At 39.7% G+C, this 23,103-nt stretch overlaps 1 protein-coding gene across 4 annotated transcripts in view; it reads right to left on the bottom strand.

The window, feature by feature from the left end:
* Window positions 1-685: 685 nt before the first annotated feature.
* The window catches only part of UBR3 (ubiquitin protein ligase E3 component n-recognin 3), a 119,254-nt gene continuing 96,836 nt past the window's right edge, over window positions 686-23,103 (bottom strand). For all 4 annotated transcript variants that reach the window (XM_081317020.1, XM_081317021.1, XM_081317022.1 and 1 more), the window contains 9 exons: window positions 12,230-12,335; window positions 9,279-9,379; window positions 6,575-6,699; window positions 5,615-5,722; window positions 5,344-5,469; window positions 5,090-5,266; window positions 4,076-4,285; window positions 3,500-3,639; window positions 686-3,132 (listed from right to left, as the gene is read on the bottom strand). In XM_081317020.1, coding sequence (XP_081173146.1) covers window positions 3,015-3,132; window positions 3,500-3,639; window positions 4,076-4,285; window positions 5,090-5,266; window positions 5,344-5,469; window positions 5,615-5,722; window positions 6,575-6,699; window positions 9,279-9,379; window positions 12,230-12,335 — 1,211 coding nt within the window. In that variant the 3' untranslated portion in view covers window positions 686-3,014. The remainder of the gene's footprint in view (window positions 3,133-3,499; window positions 3,640-4,075; window positions 4,286-5,089; window positions 5,267-5,343; window positions 5,470-5,614; window positions 5,723-6,574; window positions 6,700-9,278; window positions 9,380-12,229; window positions 12,336-23,103) is intronic.

Below are 23,103 nucleotides of genomic sequence, written 5' to 3'. Positions count from 1 at the left end.
TAATAAGATCGATTAATACTGGGAATAGTATCCTGGTGGTGTTGCACAGACCGTCCAAGTGATGGGTAACAGACAGGTTTGTCAGTTTGCAAGACACCATTAAGATCCTAGCTTTGCTAGTGTGGTGTGAATATCTGCAAGGAATGAAGTTAGATGAGGAATACTGGCCACAGATGGGTTGCACTGGTATCTTCACATAATACATGCATGTTATTTATTACATCCTAACATCTGATACTGTATATCAGCATTCCCCAACCTTTCTGGCTTGGGGGGGGGAGAGTGGAGACGGTGGGGGGGAGGGGATAGTTTCACGGATGCACACTGCTTTGACAAATGCAGTTGCACACACACATTCACCCACCACTTCTGCGGCCCAGTTCTGAACAGGCCACGGCCCAGCACCAGGCCGTGGACTGCGGGTTGGGGATCCCTGCTGTATATGATTTGGCACCGAAGTGTTTTCTTCATTCACCTCATCTTACAATATAAAATGAATGATTGTCCCTGTGGTACAAATGGACACAACTCTTATTGACTACAATTCATAATTTGAAATGCAAAAACACAAAAAAAAAACCAAAACCAGAAATGGGTGTGTGTGGGGGGGGGGGGACAATCTTAAAACTGATCGACCTCTGAATTACTTCAATCTACTCATGCGAAAAAAGAAAAGGATAAAAAGAGGAGCCTTTACACACAGATAATGACAGTAGACTTTTATTAACATATTTTACAATATTGATTATGTAGTTTTAGTTTTACATGTCAATTCTGTTTCTACAGTAATGTACTGTACTTAGATTTCCATTCATACAAGCTATCTCACCAGGACGCTGGAGGAATAATAGCAGCAGAAGCAGCAGCAGCAGCACACACGCCGTTCTAGCTTGGACCTGTTATGCTCTCCAAGTAAGTTTAATAAAGCAGATTTTTTCAAGAAGTTATGGGAGGAATCCAACTTCTGTTTCAGCAGCATGCAGGCATATTTCAAGTAGGATTTCCAAACAAGTGTCTCGTCTTTTGTCTTTAAACTGACCAGTGACTAACGCACTAGTATCAAAATGAACATTGTGAAATACCAAGGTTTTAAAGTTAAGGCTAATAATTTTACTTCGCAGCCATATACACCCATCAAAAACATTCCATTTTAAATAACACTTTTTAGTCATTTTCTGAAAACATTATCTCTTGTGAAGTTTCAAACTATACAGAGGAGAAGCCCTGTCATAGTGTTATGCCATGAGATGCCCAGGATATTTCGTCTTATCCCCGATGCTCATAAAATGGCTTCTCCTCATTGGTGAGCAATGCAAAAAGAAGAGAGGAGGGGGCCAGGAGAACTTCTGATGTACTGACAAATGAAGCCATGTTTTAGACCAAAAAAAATAATAATGTTTCCAATAATGCTGGAACAATATACAGACTTATAGGAATACTCCAAATATTTGCATTCATGTCTTTGTCTACACAATTTTTGATAAAATATATTGCCGTGTATTATATATTTTTTTTTTAAAAAAAATGAAAGGGCCTTGAAGATCCTTACACAAATAATCCCACAGCCTGGCCCATGTGCTTTTCTATAGCTGAAGAGAAAGCAGCTTTCAATCAAATGCAAGGCTTTATAATTAAAACACTTCTTAAAAAAATAGTTTCCAGGTAAAGGCTTTTTTTTCCCCGCCAGGAAAGAAATTATGTTTAAAGTATGTAAATGTCACAAAAGCCTTCAAAAGCATTGTTTGAAATTGTCAACTCTGCAAAAAAGAAGAAAAGCATTTTGGCAGCAATGTATTAGTACTGAAAAGTACTGCTTGCCTGTGTGCTTCATTTTTGGCAAGGATGCCTATCCTGGCTGATTTCAAATTCCTCAAAACCAAAATGCTCTGTTGATAATTTCTAGAGCACAAAGGCCTGCTCACATCCTCCCAGCCTGTCTGTAAATCAATTTATGCAACCAGATACATACATGTAATCAGGGAGTCAATGGCGTGTGTAAGGGGGGGGGGTTTGTTCTGAAGCCCTGACTGCTCCACTGTCTTTTAGATCAAAGCATCCTTCACTTGAGCTGCAAAGGGGGGGTAGGGTGAGGGAGAGGAACCATTTGAGCACTGCCATCCTGCAACTCAATCCCTTACCCTGAGCTGCTTGAAATTCAATTAAGTGTCCAAGTAACAACCCACTGGCAAAATGAAGCCTTCTCCTGCACAACAACCCACCCAAAACAAGTCAGCTAATGGGAATGAGACAAAGGGCATGCTTGGTTGGACCACTGTCTGACCACGTGGAGCATTTGTTGCAGGTACACAGGCAGTTGAATAGATGTTTTGGGATTTCTTTGTAATTAAATTAACTGAAATGTCAGACACAACATTGTATACATGTTGTATTATATTCAGAGTGCTGAACTACTTATTTTACACAGCTATTTCACTAATCTCTGGAGTATATCTATGAAATTCCTGAGAATGAATAAGGTTTTCAGCAATGCCTGAAACTATTTCAATAGCTCTCTGGCAATAAGCGAATTATTTTCTAAAAATCTTTTAGACATTTCTATACAATTCCACAAATTGAAAGTGTTACAACTCTTACATACTTACAAATGCATATTGAGCAAAATCTTAAAACACAAAGAAAAGAGAAAGAAAAAAGGCGCAACGTATTTAGCAGGTGTCTACAGATATACAGTTCATCAGCACAATCAAACCACCCCAATCAGGGAAAAATAAAAGACTCAATGGCCATTTAGTGGCATTTTTAAAGTACAACGTGTGCTTGTTTATTAGTGGATGAGAAAGCAACAACTATAAAATTAATTTAGATTCCATATCTAATCAGGAGAACTAATTCCTTTGTATTTTTTAAAAATTATCAGCACCTAATTAATATAGGGCTTGATTTCATGACCTGGCTTCATGCTTTCCCAGCAAAGAAAAGGACTGGGTTCAAAGCAAAAGCTAATCAAGGAGCAAATGTAATGAAGGGGACGTGACAGCACAACAGTTAGTGACCTATAAACCATTGTAATGTGGCCCCCATCGTTTGTTGATGTGATCAAATGTATGTGATACCCACTGCTGTTCCAGCATTTTGTATCTTTCCTTACATATATAGAGTGGTTTGCCACGCCTGTAAAGAAAAAAAAAAATCAGAAAAATAGCAAGGCTGATGCAAGGTAATCGACTATTTTAAACACACACACCCTCAACTACATTGTATGTCTGGGGCTCTGCAGGAGATCCATTATCTTTCATTGGCATCTTTGTCTCAAGTTATCACTTGGTTCATTTGCACCATTTTACTTTGGCCCACACCCCATTTTCCACCGGCCGCCACAGAATCCCACCCAGGTGCTACCCAGAACCCATGAGATTTACACACACAAGTATTTCTTCAGCTAGCAATAGACCCAAACTGTTACAACAGAACTCTTGTTTAAAAATAAAAGCTGGCCAATACAGGCACAAACGCCCATTAACCACGTTTGAAAAATTACCTGAGATCTCTGTCCTCTTCACCATGAGCATCCAGGTAAACGGAGCCCCAAAGGCAAAACCGATGGCCACGAATTATGATGATTACAGATGCATTGATCAAAAGAAAAATACCCGTTCCAGCTCCACAATTTTGCGAATGCTGAAGTTTCATTACAGAGCAGCAGGAAGAAGAGATGACATTTTGTGAGTGCAATTACAATGAAGAGGAAAATGTTTTTGCTTTAATGAATAACTACCATCTTAGAACAATCTTATCCTTGCCTCTTCTGTATCTGCAGAACAGCTTTTCTGACTTAAAGTATGAACATATTTATGAGCCAAAATCTGCCTTATTATCAAAGGCAAGCATGCACAGTATACAGATGATTTAGCATTAAAAGAGAAACTGATTCCAACCAACCGTCTTTTAGACTTTTAGCAATTGGGAACCAGGCTTACCAAAAAAATATTTGTTTTTCATTCTTTCCAATAATTGCTTAATTGAAAGAAGAAATTCATCTAATGCATTATTAAAAATATTTTCCTTTCTAACATATTTTTTGGCAACAGAACAGTAACTTTTAAGAGTCTCTTACCAAGACACATTCACAGAAGCTCTGCCGTTTGCAGCACAGTCCTTTCAAACACACAAAAGCACCACAAACTAAACAAACTGCAGGATCTTTGGGAACTTTGGAACAGATGAAACAAGTCTTTCTGTGATAGTACTGAAAAACAGTATTATAATTTTCAGGCAATTGTAGGAGGTGTGGTAAGTCCCAGGTAGGTTTTTGTATAAGTAAGACCTGAAAAAGAAGATTTTTTTAAAAAAAACAAACAAACACACAAAAAAGTTAAATAATATCTTTATGTGCTCTGAATATGCAATTGTTTCCTTGTGAAAGTAAGTTGGCATCTGTTGACTTTGTCAAGTTAAAACACTTTCAAATATTTTTTCTATAGATAAAGGAAGAAATGACCCAGACTGGAATGAACCATCTGAATGATCAGCAAATTGGAGGCCAAATACACTTTTCCAGCTCTGTCCCTGCTTTGGTTTTCCAGAGACACCCATGCAACAAAATGGGGCTCTTCTCAGAACCATTTACCTTCCAGGAAAGTAAGATTCTGGTTGCTTTGTCTTTTCACTCAACCCAACTGAAATCGCTTTGTGATTTGTAGGTCTATTTTTTTTTAAAAAAAAGCGCCTCCCCACAAAAGTAATTTATGATATGTTAACTTAATTTTCTCTTTTGTTTTACGCATCTATTGTGAATAACTGTAGTTGAAAACAGTGTGACACTGTAGCACATTCAAAGCAAAAATTGATCTGTTAAAAAAAGGCCATCCACTATACATGTAACGAGTACAACCGTTAGCCCACTGGATAAGTATTACATTAAAACTTGATGTTTCCCACTGCGGGCTCTGTAAAAGGAGAGCCCTGCCAATCTATGGTGGCAAAGTATCAGAAGGAGTCTAGTAGCACCTTTTCCTGACTAACGCATTCGATTAAAAGCCATGAGCTTTCATGAGTTTGAAGTGTGACGGAGTCAGAAAAGGTGCTATCGGCCTTCTCCTGATGAAAATCTGAAAAATGGTTTACTTACCTTGATCTGCGTAGGATGCTTGTCGGCAAATGAGACCAATTCCGAACACCACTGGGATACAATGTCAAAGGCTGACACAGACCAGTCAAGGCAAGAGGCACTAGGAAACTCTGACGACTGAAAAGAAGATGGTAGCAAACCCAGGCAATTGGCAAGGACAGTAAATTCTTCATCCTCCTGTGAAAGAAACGAAACCATCAAAAGGGAAAGAGCTAGATGTAGTATATTCAAAAAGAAATAAAATTTCACAAGACCTGGCAGCTGGGTAGCTCCCCTCCAAAGAGGTGATGCTGAAGAAGGCTGGTTATCCTGAGGAAAGGCAGGCAGAATTGCTGCAAATAGGTTTCTATGGAGTGTAAGCACCAAGCACTGGAGCTATCCTAAATTAATAGAAGCAAACAAAACAGGGACTTTACTCTAACTATTTAGCTGTCGAGTTGATAACCACGCATGCAATTTCTCAGCGAGACATAGCTGGCGCTAAAAAAAAAAAGCTTGACCAAACGATATGCATATACTATATACCATATCTTCAGTTTCCTCTTGTTCTTGTTCATAAACCTTCCCTTTCAGAAGTTCCCTGATCACGTGGCTCAGCAACACCTGACAAGGCTTTTCTGCATTGATGGCATTCTGTAATTAAGAAGAAATTCATCACCAAACGAGGAAAAATAAATAAAACGCAGTCATTCCCACAAAGGATCCTCCAACGGAGATAAACATTTCAATGCATTAATAAATAATCCCACCAAGAAGGGTTCTATTCAGTAGGGAATGCAAATCTTCTGCATATGTAAAAAATGGGCCCCACCAGAGAAGCCCAAGTGTTTATACATCAAAGCACTCATAATGCTCTAGACTGGGTAAGAAATTGGCAGGGAGGGAGGGAGGGAGGGCTGTACATCCTAACTGTCTTACGGACAAGTCAACAGAGGCTTGTTTATTCAAACATACAAAAAAGAACAATGCTCTTAAACAAAATTCAAATGTGGAACCTATTTTTATTTAATTGGAAAGCAACATTCTGATTGTAGGTCAGAACATTTGCATGTACTTCCTGGGCGGGAAGAAGCATCACGACCTGGAAAATAGCGTCAAGATTAGAGAACCACCCCTTGCACAGAGTAGCATCAGCAGGCTTGGGATAAAACCAGACCTTCAAGACCTTCTGCTTGAATACTGACTCCTATAATGAATACATTTTAAAATAAAAATGGCAGTAATGTTGTGAAGTTGCACTAACAGTTGTGCAATGAAGCTTCCATGCCACATGTCACAGGATGATTTATTGGCTCTGAATATCACTGATTCTCAGCACTACCACAGTAGGGCAGCCTTCTATTTTCCTATCTCAGAAAAGTGTAAAGTGTAAAGCACTGCAAATTCCTACAGCTACATTCCAACAAAAGCATTCGTCTGGTGCTTAACTAAGAGACAACTACCTCCTTAGCAGTCTTGCTTCAGATTTTTATTAAATAAACCAACCTTTTTCAGAGCTCCTGAATTCATCCAAGTCATCTTGTCATCAGGGCTGCATTTCACAGAAAGTGCGACTAGAGCTTGTATGTACAACAATGTGAAAAGCACTTTTACGATACAGACAAAGTGTTCTGTAACAATACAAAAATATCATTAGACATTCTTGGGCCTCACATTTTTATATATTAAAATATGGTCCCTCAGTTGTACAGTCTATAAATCTGCAAATATTTTTCCCAGATGAGCAATCAAACATCAAGATGATTATACTGTTGAGACAACCATTCTAATTTTAAGCGTCCTGGTTTAAATCAATGTTTTATTAGTTAGTTCATGTTATAAATTTACTAATCTGTACTACTCTTCGTTTATTCTGCAAGTCACGTGAGTAATGAGGCAATAGTTCTTGTGCTGTGTGAATAATTTAACAAATCTCAAAACTTTTGTCAAAGCCATGTTAAAAAAAGATATCACTGCCTTTTAAATACACTAATCTAAAATATTCATTATCTGATCACAATAATGAGTTCTTGCCACTAATAATCAAGATTGGTAGACTAGACCAAGATTCTCCTAATAGGCAGCACAATGAATAAACCGCATAATTAGAGTTATTTTAATGATACTGGATCTACCAAAAATGTGTAGTTTTTTGCTGTCTATCCCTCAGAAACACCTAAGCTTCGTAATGTGCAGAAAGATATAATTATAAATATAATTACATGATAAGCCAAGAAAACTAAACATCTTTCCGAATTTGTCTTCTAGATATTCACAGAATCCACACATTGTTTTGAACTTTTCTATACAACTTTTTAATTTTAACATATTTCTTGAAACGCTGTAGCCGTAACTGAAAGGGTGCTTGCTAATACTGAATGACATTACAAGTACACTTTACGCTTATTGCTATAGCATTCTATGCTATGTTTGTCATAATTTAAATTAAATAGGATTGGCCTTCCTTCCACAAATAGTCCATGGCATAATGCTGGATCTGTGCTAAACTAGCTTGCTTTAAGAACAAGTATTTGTGCTTCCACTTTGCTGAACTACAGCCCTGGTATCATTAGTCCTCGCCCATGCTGGTCAAAACAAATGGAGCTGTAATTAGGCATCATCAGAAGGAGCAAAGGTTCTCCACCCATGCTTTGAATGTTGTATTCCAGAGTTCTTCCTAAATTCTACATCTCCTATCAAGATGTAGAATTTAGGAACAAGCTTCCACATAGCCTTAACTTTTTCTTATTTCTTATTTCTCAAATTGCCCAAGTTGAGGTTTTCATCCCATCATGTTAACTACCTCATTGACCTGTTTAGTTCCCAGGCAACTGAACACACCATGCCACTATACTAGAAGCTAACAAGTATCAGAAGATTCATTGCCATGAACAGATCTAAATAAGAACTAGATTAAATAGGATGCTACTCACACTTACAGTGTGAGCCTGTATATATGCTAAATGTATGTGTATGACTCTCTCTGCATGTTTTTGTGGGTGTGGGTGTGGGTGTGTATACCCACAGAGAGACAAACAAAAACTACAGTAATTGCAAGGAGATGCAATTATGAATGGAAATGGATGGAAGGAAGGACAAGGGAGAAATCCCTTTGTTTCTCCCATAATCCTAAAGCAGGTTGCTCTACTCTGCAGGTGCTCATAGCACTGAGAGAAAACCTTTCATTAACCTTACTCCTAACTGTTTATTCCAGACAGCCCTAAAAATTGCTTACCTGCTGCGTTTCATGTATTTTTAGAATTCATGAGAACCGCAAACCAATGACAAATACTTTTCAAGTTAAAAAAACAAAACAAAAGCTCCACTTCTCTATAATGAACAGATTTTTTTAAATTGTTAATTTAGAATATATTCAGAATTCTGATGAGCTCTTACAGTGTCCATCTTCTGCCTCCTTAAGGCTTTATTTTTTTAACTTTAGACAAGCCTTATCTTCATTTATTCACAGAGAAAAAAATTCTTGCACAGCTGTTTATGCCTTTAAAGGAACTCAGCTGAGGTATAAAAAAAATCACTAGAGTGCAGCCAGCCAACAGCATTTCAATTGACCTTATAAAAAGTGAAATGTTTGCTTATACTGTAATAAAATAACAAAATGTGTCCTGTAATACAGTTGTGCAAAAGAAATTAGGTTAGCCTTTTCAAAATGATAAAATTAAAAGATTTCAAAACATACAGTAATAAAGAATTCCTGCTTCCAAGAGATCTTCAGACTCCAATAAAATGCTTGAATATATGTACATGCAACAACCATTACACAAACTGTATTATAGCAACTACCACTGTCCTCTGTGCCAAAAATGCTAGTTTGCATAATAAAAATAAATTATTCATCCCCCTCCGCTCTCCAGCATTCACAATGCAATGTAAAATATTCAATACTTTTATTCGGCAAACAAATGAAAGAAGGTCAAAGAGGAAAAAAAAACTTTCCATGCTCCTGCAACTCAAAGAATTTAAAGAAATTCTTCGGCCTCCTGGTCTCCCTCCATTATTATTTGATAAAGCTGAGAAGACAAAACTTACAGATATGGCTGCCAAAGTCACAACAAAAATTCTGCCCGCTGCCAACTTCTAAAGATAAGGTAAAGTCATTCCTAAAATAAGATTGATTTGCTGCAATTCTCAAAATCACAAGAGAGATAACTGCTGCCCTCTGTCTATTATTTTTGAAACTTTTGCAATGTACCTTTGCGCAGTGGCTGAGGCATGGTTAAGATCTGGATGAGCAAAAGAGATATGACATCCTTATAAAGCACCGGAACCTCTGGCTGATCCTCACTGCACATCCTGACAAAAATACATGTCATTAAAATCCATATTAATTTTCTCAAGCTTTAAATACATTTCTTGATCCATTGCTATTTGATTCTAAGTAGCAAAGGGAACATAATTTAAAAGTAAAATTGGAAATATTTGGACTGAGACTGAATTTATTTCACCTTGATCATCTACTCATATTTGTGACATGTGAAGAAACAAAATTAAGTTGAATGCAGTGGGAAAGCGGTATTTAAGAACTTTTGTGTGATAAAACAAGAAAAGATAATTCATCAAAAGGATGAATTGGCAATAGATGAATGCAGATTCAGTACAAAAGCACAAAGTAAGTACTTTGAGGGGTTTTTTAATTATAGAATGAAAATTGGACAAATGGGAAAACCAACACATGAAGCAAACCGAAGCAAAAGCAAACACATGAAGCAAATTGTACAAGCAAAGCTTTGCTTAGCTTATAAATGGCTTCCCTGCTGATTCACCAAACTTACTGTAAAAAAATTCAATAAAAAAATTCAATTCATGGTTATATGAAACTCCAATTGGCATTCTAACTTCCCGAACTTAAAAAAAAATGTGCGGATAGCTATGTAAATGTGAACAGAGAGATATAAAATAGTTATGCTAAATAGGAATTGATAAGCACATTTAAAATGATTATTATAGTACTGCAAGTAAAACTAACCCAACTTATATTTTACATGTATTCAATCTTCTCAATAATTGGCAACATTCATTTCTCTTTCAAGTATATTTTAACAGGTTGCTAAACTTTCAGAAATCAAATAGAATTTGATCTTTGCATAAACAAATAATGCATTTAGTTCCTTCACTAGAAGTGAAAGAGTAAAATTCTAGAAAATGCCTTTTAGATAAGCTTCTTTAGTTTATGTCAAGCACCAGAGTAAATTAAGCCTTAAATCTACGCTGTCATATATTAAAAGCTTAAGCAACTTCATCATGATATGGAACTGTCCTTTAAAAGTCTGTTTGCAGTATAGAATATCCACTCTACTAATCCCTTCAATGCCTATGAGACAAGTTGATAAATATAGCTTTGCAATGCACCCACAGAAGCAGTTAGTGAGGAAAAAGCCCTAATATTTTCCAGGGGAAAAGACCACAATTATTGCATGTTGAACAAAAATTTGCCAAGTTGGTTTAAGAGCTTGCATACTCCAAATTCAGAGAAATCGACAACATTGCTGGGAATCATGGCTGAACAAAAAAGGTGGGTTTCCTCATTGCTGACCCAGATTTCCAAATGCAATCTATACAAATAAACTATGGCTACACTAAGCTAATAAGGACTAGTTTGATTTAGTGGTTAAGGCACTAGGCTAGAAGCCAGGAATCTGCGAGTTCTAGCCTGAATTAAGCATGAAAGCTGGCTGGATAACTGGGCCAGTCACTCACTCACTCTCTCTCGGTCCGAGTCCTTGGAGATTAAAGGAGATTGTGTGTGTTCACCACTTTGAGTTATTTATATAAAAATGTGGGAAATAAATATTAAAGAAATAATAAATAACATCAAGCCAAGTGCCCAGTCTGTTTCATACATGCTAGACTCCATGTCTTTTCTGACTTTCTGAGGGAAATGGTGCAACCTCTTTTAAGTAAAAAAAAAATGGGAAGCTGGTATGGTGCAATTAAAGGGCCAGGCTACAGTGGCATCCTCATTTAATGAGCTTAAGTCTCACATGCTTCCCATAGATGTTCTTGGTCATAAAGAGTGAGAGGCTGAAGTTTAAGGAATGATTGAGAACTATGCTCATCTACTCAGGAAAGAAAGGCAAAAGTAAAGGGAGGGTGGTAGGGACACCATATGTATGTTTTCGTAGATTTTCACGGGTACAGGTATGTAGGTCTTGGCGTATTCGGGTCTTTTCCCGTGTAAAATCTTACACGGGAAAAGACCCGAATACACCAAGACCTACACACACACACACACACACACACACACACACACACACACACACACACATATAGATAGATAGATAGATAGATAGATAGATAGATAGATAGATAGATAGATATAGAGAGAGTCAGAAATGCATCTCAGTTTCCCTTTAAATTCTTTGTTAGTAATTTACACAAATATATGAACTGTCCAGTGTGACTACAGCCTGTTCGATGGCCTTCAAGATAGGCTGAAAACAGGAAATAAAGATTTGCTCCATGTTTGGGGCCTAGCAAGGTAATCTAAATAGTTAACATTTGAAACATATCTTCCCTTGCAGAAAAAAAGCTAACAAAAGCGAGAGAGACCTTGTGGCTTAGAGGCAAATAACACTGCCTTGTATGCAATCAGCCCAGGTTCGAATCTCAGAAGGGTATAGCTGACTGATGAAGACTAAAGAGTCAGAAATGCATCTCAGTTTCCCTTTAAATTCCTTGTTAGTAATTTACACACACACACATATATATATATATATACATATATATATATATATATATATATATATAAAACAATGACCTGCTGAACAAGCCACAATCACTCTTTGAAATAAAGTTTATCACTCATTTGGCTAATATGTACTTTTCTAGAGGTGTACTTAATATGCTTCAATTAACCAAGGAACACAAACAATATTGCTAACTGGGTAGATCTGATATTGTCTGATATAAGGGTTTTTTGAAGTCTGGAAGGCTATTTTAGGGATTATACTTCTGTTTTATGCATCCTGCCCCCAAGGCCAAAAAAATGCAAAAACTAATTTTTGGAATAATTATGTGTTGAGCGGATTTGGACACCAGAAAAAAAAAGTTCAGAAACTGCATGCAATGCTTGAGGCTGTGGTTGTTTATCCTAAACAGGATTGATTAAAACATGGTGAACATTAAAAATATCTTTATACTTACTCCAATTCTTCATCCTGTATCAACCGTGTCAGTTTCTTCCATGGATTGTAAGCAGAATCAATGCTGTAGAGTCTCATGTGCATAGCCAACACGTGAAACAGCTGATCTATAGAAAAAGAAATGAAGAGGGGTTTTTTTAGATGAAACTTCTCGATTTTATATCCCTTTGAAAAGGTTTATTCAGCATTTTTAAATATCTGTCTGAGAGGACTTCCTTAAGCCCTGATATAGTTCACTGGAACTAGACTCAAATTCCAATCCTAAATAAAACAATGAGGTGCACTGGATGACTTTGAGTACTCATTGTTATTTAATCGAGCTCATTCACCGTTTCAAAGATAAAATGAGACATACTTCCCTATAAACCATGCTGAGAAACAACTGAATAGCCAAGTCACAGATTTTTGAATTTGTATTATAGTTTTTTTAAAAAAGGCTTATTGAAGGGTGCTTTCTGATTAGGATTTTGCTATATAATTGTTTTTCCTGGACTTTTAAAGGATATCCAACTGCCAACAGTTGTTTTTACAACCTCTGCTTTACCGTTTTTTTTGAAAACAGGTAAGGAGCTACAAGAAGAGTGAAGGTGCTAGTAGCTTTTTGTGTAGACTTGTTAATTGCTTATACTTTCTGCATTTCCTTTGGAATTTACAATTTATAATTGCTTTCCAAATTTATAATTCAGAACAATACATTATTCCGGATTTCCTTTTTAAAAAAAGCTCTACGCATTGAAACTTATATTTATTCTCAAACTAAGCTCTGATCTCCATTTTCCTACACTGTCCTTTACTTTACATGGATCTAGATAAACTCAAAATTGGGAGAGGGGAAAGATAACTTAAAAATGTGAGGAGCTTTTGCAACAAAATATGGGAGAAGTGGTGATCAAGGGTTAGTTGGAAGAGGAATTCTATATAGGGGTAGGAGGAGATTGAGAGACAGTTCAAAAGCAGAGAGCGCAAGAGAGGCAGCGCAAAGCAAAGGCTCATACTCATGAATGCCCTTTATTTCAAAAGTCTTCCATTGATTCTTGTTTGTTCCAATGTCTCTCCTTCCCTTTTTACCTGAGGTTCTGCAAATCATTTGGTCCTATTCCGATCATGTTTTCTAGTGAGATATTCTTGTAGTTCACCTGAATGACCTGTTGATAACTATGATGAACCATCTTTCTTCAAAATTAGTGCTATTAGACCAGACATGTCAAACACAAGGCCCAGGGGCCGGATCCGGCCCGCAAAGTGGTTTCATGCGGCCCACGAAGCCATCCTGGAAACAGTGAGGAACGGCCCCCACTGCCATGGCCCTGGCCCAGAGACCCTCCTTCTGCCAGAGACCCTCAGATCTGTCCCACTCCTGCCCAGGCCCCCATAGGCACCCTTGATGCGAACAATGTAGAGCTGGCCATGCCCACCCAGTAGGCCATACGCACTCTAGCCACGCCCACCCAGTAGGCCACGCCCACCCAGACCCTTGAGGGAAAGCGCAATGCTGATGCGGCCCTCAATGAAATTGAGTTTGACACCCCTGTATTAGACAGATATACTGACCACTTGTCATAGCCAGGAGTATAAAATATTACTGCCACAACCAAATTTCTTTGGTGCTACAGGTGAACATTTCAATCTGATCTATGTACAAGATCAAGGTTCTCCAACCCTTGGTGCGCAGCCCACTGACGGGCTGCAGCCCGTTTGGGACCAAGCCACGAAAGTGGTGCGAGAGCGTGCACAAAGCTGCGTTTGTGAAAGCAGTGTGTGCATGTGCGTGAAATCAACGCCTCTCTTCCCCCTGCTGCCATCACCCCTTCCACCTGTCCGCCAAGCTGGACAGGCTGGAAATAGCTGTAGAAGATATTCTTAGTTTCATGGAATGGTTCCATTTTTCAATCTTTCTCATTAATACCAAGAGCTCCTTAGAACTCAACCTCGGGTATCTCTTATTCTCTTTGTATAATCTTTCTCTAGCTTCTCTGATTTTACATATCAAATTCTGCTACTATGTTTTTTGCTAATCTTTGAGATTCAGAATGGGACAACTTGCCATGGCCAACTCGCTGCGGGACAACTCAATAATTAAATTTAATTATTTAAGTTTATTTATAGTTTAAGTTTATTAGATTTATATACCGCCCTTTCCCCATAGGTTTACAAGGTGTTTAAAAACATCAATACAATACAAAAATTAAAAAACAATTAAAAAACAATTAAATTTGATCCCTGAAAAAATATAAAAACCCCAATTAAAAACTCTCAGCCTGGGCCGAAAAGCTCAAAGAGCCAGGTCTTCAGGTCCCGGCGAAATGAACGAAGGTTGGGGGCAGTCCTAAGCTCCATGGGCAGCTGGTTCCAAAGGGCTGGCGCACCCACAGAGAAGGCCCTCCCCCTGGGTATTGTCCGCCGGCAATCTTTTACTGGCGGCACCCTGAGAAAGCCCTCCCTGTGGGAGCACACAGGACGAAGGGAGCTTGATGCCGGCAGCAGGTGTTCCCTCAAATATCCCGGACCCAAGCCACTTAGGGCTTTATAGGTCATCACCAGCACCTTGAATCTCACCCGGAGGGCAACCGGAAGCCAATGCAGCTCACGGAGTAGAGGTGTTACATGGGAGTATCGGGAAACCCCCATCACAACTCGCACGGCCGCATTCTGCACCAGCTGAAGCCTCCGAGTGGTCCTCAAGGGCAGCCCCATGTAGAAAGCGTTGCAGTAGTCTAACCAGGAGGTCATGAGCGCATGAGTGACTGTGCATAGGGCATCTTGGTCCAGATAGGGTCGCAACTGGCGCACCAGGCGAACCTGGGCAAAGGCCCCTCTGGTCACAGCTCCTATGTGATCTTCAAAATTGAGCCATGAATGCAGGACGCCCAAGTTGCGAGCCCTATCAACGGGGGGTAACACCTCAACCCATCGTTAACGATGGAATAAATTGGTTAACCTGAGATGCCGGTATGCACAGCCACTCAGTCTTGGCAGGATTGAGACGAAGCCTGTTTCTCCCCATCCAGACCCGGACCGCCTCCAGGCAACGGGACATCATGGTGAGGGCATCACTGGGTTGGTTTGGGGTGGAGAAAAAAAGTTGGGTATCATCAGCGTACTGATGATATCCCACCCCGAAACCATGAATGATCTCACCCAGCGGCTTCATATAGATGTTGAACAGGAGGGGCGACAGAACTGACCCCTGAAGAACTCCACAAACGAGAGGCCTCGGGGCAGATCTCTGCCCTCCTGTCAACACCAATTAGTTATCTTATATGAGCTAGAGAGTGATAGATTTTAGAGTTTATGGTTGTTAGCATATGGATGTTTATGATTGTTTTTTTTTTGTTTTTATACCTTGTACTTAGCTCTGGGAAGTCGGGGGGGAGGGGGGAGGGGTAGGGAGGGTTGGGGAGGGGAGGGGGGATTGTTAAAGATAAAATGTATGTTAAAACTTTTCAATTAAAAAAAAAACACCAATTGCGAGCGGCCCAGGAGATAGGAGGAGAACCACTGTAAAACAGTGCCTCCCACACCCAACCCCGAGACACCGCGGTAGGATACCATGGTCGATGGTATCAAAAGCCGCTGAGAGATCTAATAGGACTAGGACAGAGGAGCAACCCGTCCTGAGCCCGCCAGAGATCATTCCCCAGCACGACCAATGCCGTCTCTGTGCTGTGCCTGGGCCTGAAGCCCGATTGATACAGGTCAAGATAATCAGTTTTCTCCAGGAACAGAGGAAGCTAATGCGCCACCACACTCTCAACAACCTTTGCCAGAAAGCGAAGGTTGGAGACCGGACGATAGTCATTCAAAATCGCTGGGTCCAGGGCAGGCTTCTTGAGAAGGGGCCTCACCACCGCCTCTTTCAAGGCGGCGGGGAAAACACCCTCTCTCAAATAGGCAGTTATTACTGCCTGGAACCAGCTTCGTGTCTCCTCCCGAGCCGCATAAATAAGCAAGGAGGGGCATGAGTCAAATAAACAGGTGGTGGAGCTCAGCCTCCCCATAATCCTGTCTACATCATCAGGGGAAACAGGATCGAACTCAGTCCAGATAACATGCTCAAGACCGTCCGATTCTGTCCTATGGAAACCTTCCTTTAATGATTCTATTCTACCATTTATTTGATATTAGTCTAACTCTTGTCCTGAAGTGAGTTGTCCTATGGCGAGTTCTCCTAGACCAGGGGTAGGCCTACCCCTGTCCTAGACCCTTGAGATTTGCCGGTCACTGCCTTGGATGACATGATGTTGGCATTGCTCTCCAACTGCCTAGGCAGGATTTGAGACTGAATGTGCTGTATCACCTTTAAGTGAAGAATGAATAAGAAATTATTGTACTTTACTTTGTTCATCTCATCCCTCCTCTGGGGTTCAAGGTTGCCAGTTACAGATTCCCCCCCCATTTGTGAGGAACCTAACAATCCAAATTGAAAAATACCTTTGCTAGGTCCATGGAGTAAAAGCTTTAAGAATCGGAAACTCACTACTAGGTTAGCCAAGGCTTTTAGTTCATGCTTTACTTTCTGTGCTTGCATTAATGTAGCAAGCTTACAGCTAGGTTACTCAAGAGCTTACTCCAGCCCTTGATGTTGCTAGTGATATTATTTTGGACCTTCCTTACATTGCCTTCAACTCTTTTTATTGCTAATCATTGCATTAGTTGGAAATTCAAGTAAGATACTGCCGTGTTTCCCCGAAAATAAGGACTATCCCAAAAATAAACCCTAGCTTGATTTTTACACGTGCGCCCAAAAATAAGCCTTAGTTTTGGGGCGAGGTGCACATAAAAAAAAAATCAAACTAGGGCGGGGGTGGTGAAGCTGCCCCAGGCGCCTCACACCTGCTTACCTTAGAACCACTGCAGCCGGGCCTCCAACGTCCAGAAACCTGTCGCACCACTGCCCGAGTTTTTCATGCCACGTGGCACATCACACCACTGCCAATTGCAGCAGCAGGCCGTGAGGCTTGTTGCACCGATTGTACCGCTGCCACCACTCGCAGGACACATGGCTCATTGTGCCGATTGCACCAGTGCCGCCGTTCACAGCAGGAGGCCACAAGGCTTGCCATGCCGATCACATCCACTTGCGATCAGCACAACAAACCTTGCGGCCTCCTGCAGCAAGTGGTGGCACCAGTGCAATCAGTGTGATGCGCTGTGCAGCCTGCTGCTAGCGATGGCAGCATGATGCGCCACATGGCATGTGGCTGCAAGCAGCTGCAGAAGACAGGCAGGCAGCAGCATGACAGGTGTTAGGGCGTGGCAGGCCTGCCTGTGGTGGTCCTAAGGTAAGACATCCCCCCCCAAATAAGACCTGGTGCCTCTTTTGGAGGCAAAAAAAATATAAGACCTGGCCTTATTTTTGGGGAAACATGGTAACACAAATTACGGGGGTTGATGAATTACACATACATTTGAAATACCTGCTGTTGGCTCACATCCCTGCACACCTGACTCCCATTATCAGTCTTTTGCTACTATCACATTGTGGAACAGTCACATCCCAACGAAGAACTTTTTCTCACTTGACTTGTTTTTTTGGAATAAGCTTCATTCAAGACCACATTTGGAACTGAATCACTGAAGGTTTCAAAAGCATTAAAAATGCTTTTTCCCCCCATGGGTCCCTGCAAAGTTGCTTCAAAATCAGTCATTCAATGCATTCTTATCTAATACTTCATATATTCCAAGTTAATATATATGCCAGACATTTCAGTTTACAGGTTTATTTTACATTATGATATAACTGATTGTAATATGCATTTTTTGAATTCTATGTTCTTACTGCACTTAGTTATGCATCCATAAAAAAACCAAACTATTACCATCACTGCTTTTGCTACATACAGATGGATGGACAAACAGATCCGCCAAAATCCTGTTATTCATTTTGATATCTAGAATATAGTCCAGCTGCGTCCACAGGCACATCTAGATTATCTGTTAATTTTTATGCAACCAAAGCCCACATCTCTTCCCTGTTCAGAATAAAGAGGTCGAAGAGGAGCTAAATGAAACAGGATACTTGAGGTTTAATTTTTTCGGATCTACAGATCAAGGCTGCTATAAGAATTACACAAAATGAACCCGGGGAAATAACAATACTTCATATTATTTCCCTTCTATTTAAACTAGGTAATTTCTCTTTCAAATATAGATTTAATCAGAATTACTTCGTATTTGGGAATCCCATGTTTTCAACTGTTTTCAGTTTTTTCCCCTATGTTCCCATGTATATTTTGATTCAATTTTACTAGACTGTTCCTTTCAAAATAGTGCAGACAATGAAATTTTTAGTTGGTATCAGTATAGAGGCGCTCCAAATTTTTTTTTGTCCCACCCAAAAACTTATTTATATTTTCTCTTTACTTGATTTATTACTTCTGTTTCTAGCCTACTGTCCCTAGCACTTGTAGGGGCTCCTAAAAATGCCACGTGTAAATATAAATCACAGAAGGAATTAATTTATTTTCTACAAATAGACGATTATTCATAGACACTTGGGAGGCCAAAACAGGCTCATGCTGAAGTCAGCTGCTTCATGTAGAGCTTGAGGGCTGTAATTAACTTCTTGGTTTGCCAAATAATTGTAGGCACAGATGACATTGGAACTAAGTGCTGTCACCTGTTTTCTGAATTGGCAGCAGTGAATTAGGACAAAATGAGCTCCCATTCAAACTGGCAAGAGATGTTTAGTGAACATTCATTCCTTTGTTCTTTGACTTGTATACGTTTACATAAGCAATAACCCCACCCACCCAGGCTAAAAAAAAATCTCCTATGGAAATGAAGAGTTGTGGGGTTGTAGCTGTGGAACATAAAACTGTGTTTTTATTGGGGAGGCTCTTAGATTTAGAAGATCCCGTTTGCGAAAGGCAAAGATAAGGATTGCTGTTTTTGTTGATGCTCTTCTACAGAACCTTGTTGCCACCTCCAACGAAGTTCTAGAAGGTTCTTCAAATCTCTGGAAAACAGCCTGCTTCAGTTTTCCAGTCACGAAACCTGTCACTGGATGGGGCACAATTACATATACCTCTTGGTATTGGTTCAATTGTAGTACCTCAAAACACAGTTTGGCATAATCACAGATTCACGCATCTTTTCTCTGGGTATTTGATGCTAATACAATTTTATACACATAAATTCCCAGCAATGTATAGTCTGCTTTTTATCTAACAAACAGCTATATCATGATTTGTAGAAACAGTACAGAAATTCTGGCATATGGCTGGGAACTTCTTGAGACCCAGGGAAAAACATGTTTGTTCACTCAATACCATTCATAGCTAGTACCAAAAAACTTACAGTATAAGTCATTTATATTTCTTTTTGTGGATTGATATTATCTGTTTTCATTGTAAAGGGGGAAAATGATCAGGATCACTTCTATCTGTATTATAATTATGCTTTTGTTCTAAGCAAACATTCCATTGCTGGATACTAAGAAAAAAAACATATTGTCCTGTTTCAAGGTAAAATATGCTATCCTCAATAGCATGTCCTGCAGCTATCAAAGAAAACCAAATTGTTATAAAGAAAACATGGAAATAAACTTAAATTCATTCATTTCCTGTATAAATTGCATTTACTTTTTCTGAAAATTATCTGCAAATTAATATTAAGGTTGAAATCTTAATTACTTATTGGTGGAACAACTTGTAAAATCCAAAGGCACTTATTTCTAAGTACAAATGCATAAAGACAGTAACCATAGGGTGGCATTTCATATTTTGGACTTCACCCGCTACATACTGGTTCAGAATAAACCTATATTTAGTTGTACGTGACCCCTAAGCAGCATAATACACCAGGAAATGTTGGTTGTGACACTTAGAAGATAGCAAGTACTACTCAGGTTAGATTATTAGTACCAAATTAGCTTCACCTAGAATCCATACATGTAATTATGTTATAATAAAGAAAAAAACTTAAATAGTAATTTAAAACAAAATTTTAATAACATTGATTCACACACTATGTAATTTTATTTTTTCCTTCCACTAAACTGGGGGGGAGGCAAATATTGCCCTCTAATGGGAAGATGGTTGTAAAGAAAAAGGGAAAGAAATATGTCTTCTTTCTTTTTAAGTACTGAATTTGCAATTCTAAAAATGCATCTATACTTTTTACTAAACAGTTAGCACTAGCATTTCTAGTCAGCTAGATGGAATTTAACAGTGTCCAGATCGCTAGATTCTGCTATTTTTAGATGAATATAAAACAGGATACATAAAGCCATGTGGTCTTTGGTGGACTCAGCTAGACCTAACATATAGAAATTTAGGTACTCTTACTGCTTTTTTCGAAGCAGTAAAAGTGTTACACTCAATTTGCCAGCAAATTTGGAAAACTCAACAGTGGCCACAGGATTGGAAAAGATCAGTTTACATTCCAATTCCAAAGAAAGGCAGTGCCAAAGAATGTTCAAACTATCGCACCATTGCACTCATTTCACATGCTAGTAAAGTTATGCTTAAAATCCTACAAGCTAGACTCCAGCAGTATGTGGATCGAGAACTGCCAGAAGTGCAGGCAGGATTTTGAAGAGGCAGAGGAACTAGAGATCAAATTGCCAACATACGCTGGATCACGGAGAAAGCTAGGGAGTTCCAGAAAAAGATCTACATTGACTATGCTAAAGCTTTTGATTGTGTGGATCACAACAAACTGTGGCAAGTTCTTAAAGAGATGGGAGTACCAGACCATCTTATTTGTCTCTTGAGAAACCTACATGCGGGTCAAGAAGGAACAGTGAGAACTGGACACGGAACCACTGATTGGTTCAAAATTGGGAAAGGAGTCCGGCAAGGCTGTATACTGTCGCCCTGCCTATTTAACTTATATGAAGAGCACATCATGAGAAAGGCAGGGCCAGATGAATCAAAAGTTGGAATTAAGATTGCCGGGAGAAATATCAACAACCTAAGATATGCAGATGATACCACTCTAATGGCAGAAAGTGAAGAAGAACTAAAGAGCGGGCTTCCGGTGGCGACGCGTGCCGAAGACAGCCGGGTCCGGGCTGTCCGCTTCGCAGCTGTGTTTATCCACCTAAAACAGCGCCGATCAGCTGTTTAGGTGGATTTGAAGCCCCCTCCTCGGGAGAAGAGGAGGGGGTGAGGCCCCAGGTAGGGGTTGAGCTCTCCGGGGCCGCCTGAGCTGTAAGTTTGGGCGGCTGAAGGATTGAGCCCCCCCGAAGCCTGGGTTGCTCCGAGCTGCGCTGCGTCTCTGCTCCGTGAATTTTGGAGCGGAGCCAGGCGCTAGCAACCACCCCTGCCAGAAGGAAAGACTTTTGAATAACAAGGTGCAGGCAGAGCGGTACAGGAGGTCAAGGTGAAGTGGACTTTTACTTTTACTCCCTGGCTCAATGGATTTTTTAGCTTTAAAGTGAAAGTACGCAATAAGTGAAAGTTGGGCAAGATGGCGGCTAAATCTTCCTCTAAAGTTCTTCGGAGTGCGGAATGTGTGCAACGTTTGGATGAAAAAGTGGAGGATCTTAGTCAAAAGAACTCTATATTAGAAGTAAAGGTACTAGAGAATGAAAATATAAGGGACAAAATGGACGGAGAATTGAGCCTTGTCCAGTACCATCAGATGCAGTATGCTATTAGAATCAGGGGCTTAAAAGAGAATCCTAAAGAAGACTTAAAGCAGCTGATTTCTGAGGCTTTGGAAGCAGTATTGGGCCAGCCAGCATCTGAAATAGAGGCAAGCATGGATAAAATTTTTCGTGTTAATTCATGGATTGCAAGGCAGAGGAAGCTACCTAGAGATGTGGTGGTCTATTTTACAAAGAGAGCAACTAGAGATGAAGTTATTCAAGCTGCTTATGATACTAAGGTTGTGGTTGCTGAGCAAGAAGTCCTGGTTCTAAAAGAGATTCCTCCAAAGATTTTAAGGAGAAGGAAAGATTTTGCATTTCTTGCACAGGAACTTAAGCAACGTGATATCAAGTTTAGATGGGAGATTCCAGTAGGATTGGTGGTGATGCACGAAGGTAAAAGATATTGTCTGGTTACCGTGGCTCAGGCGCGTGATTTCTACAGCAATGTTTTAAAAGCAACCCCTCTATCACTCTTGGAAGCTGCAAAGGGATCTGGAGAGGGAAAATCTCAAGATGCTGAAGGGGGACAGACAGAGGAGAACGGTGCTGGAGGGGATCAAATTACAGTTTCATCGGCTGTTGCTGGAGAGCAGAGGTTGACGCGTGCCGCTTTAAGACGAGCAAGACAAGTACAAGAGCATGATCAGCAGAAGTTTATGGAACTTTCAAAGCGTACTTACAGTGAAGCTGTGGGAGGAGCGTGGCCCAAAGAAGTTGCAGGGGCCATTGAAGATGTGCTCCAAAAGTTTCGGGGCGCCAAGCATGGCGACTAAATTTCTAACCTGGAATGTTAATGGATTAAACTCACCACAGAAAAGAAAGAAAGTTTTTCAATATTTAAAGCAATTTAAGATTGATGTTATATGTTTGCAAGAAACGCATATTAGGGTTATGGACCAAAAGTATTTATCGAACTCAAGGTTGGGCACGCAATTTGTTGCCTCTGCGATGAATAAGAAAAATGGAGTGGTTGTCTACGTTAAAAGTACTCTAACAGCGGAACTAATTGAAGTAGATAAGCAAGGAAGATATGTTATGATAGATTTGCTGTTAGAAGGTAAAAAAACGCTTCTAGTTGGACTGTATGCTCCTAATCAACAACAAGCTGATTTTTTTAGTTTACTTCACACAAAGGTTACCCAATTGGATTACAAATCGTTTATTTTTATGGGGGACTGGAATGGTGTTTTGGACGTACAGATGGATAAGGCTGGTTCTTTTAAGCGTGTTCCGAGTCATGCCAGATTGCCTAAATCTTTTTTCGAAATGAAGGATGA

This window comes from Vipera berus, assembly GCF_964194415.1.
Source record: "Vipera berus genome assembly, chromosome: 1".
Classification (NCBI taxonomy): domain Eukaryota; kingdom Metazoa; phylum Chordata; class Lepidosauria; order Squamata; family Viperidae; genus Vipera; species Vipera berus.
Note: the sequence above shows the minus strand (reverse complement) of the source record. Positions and strands in the feature narration are given on the sequence as shown.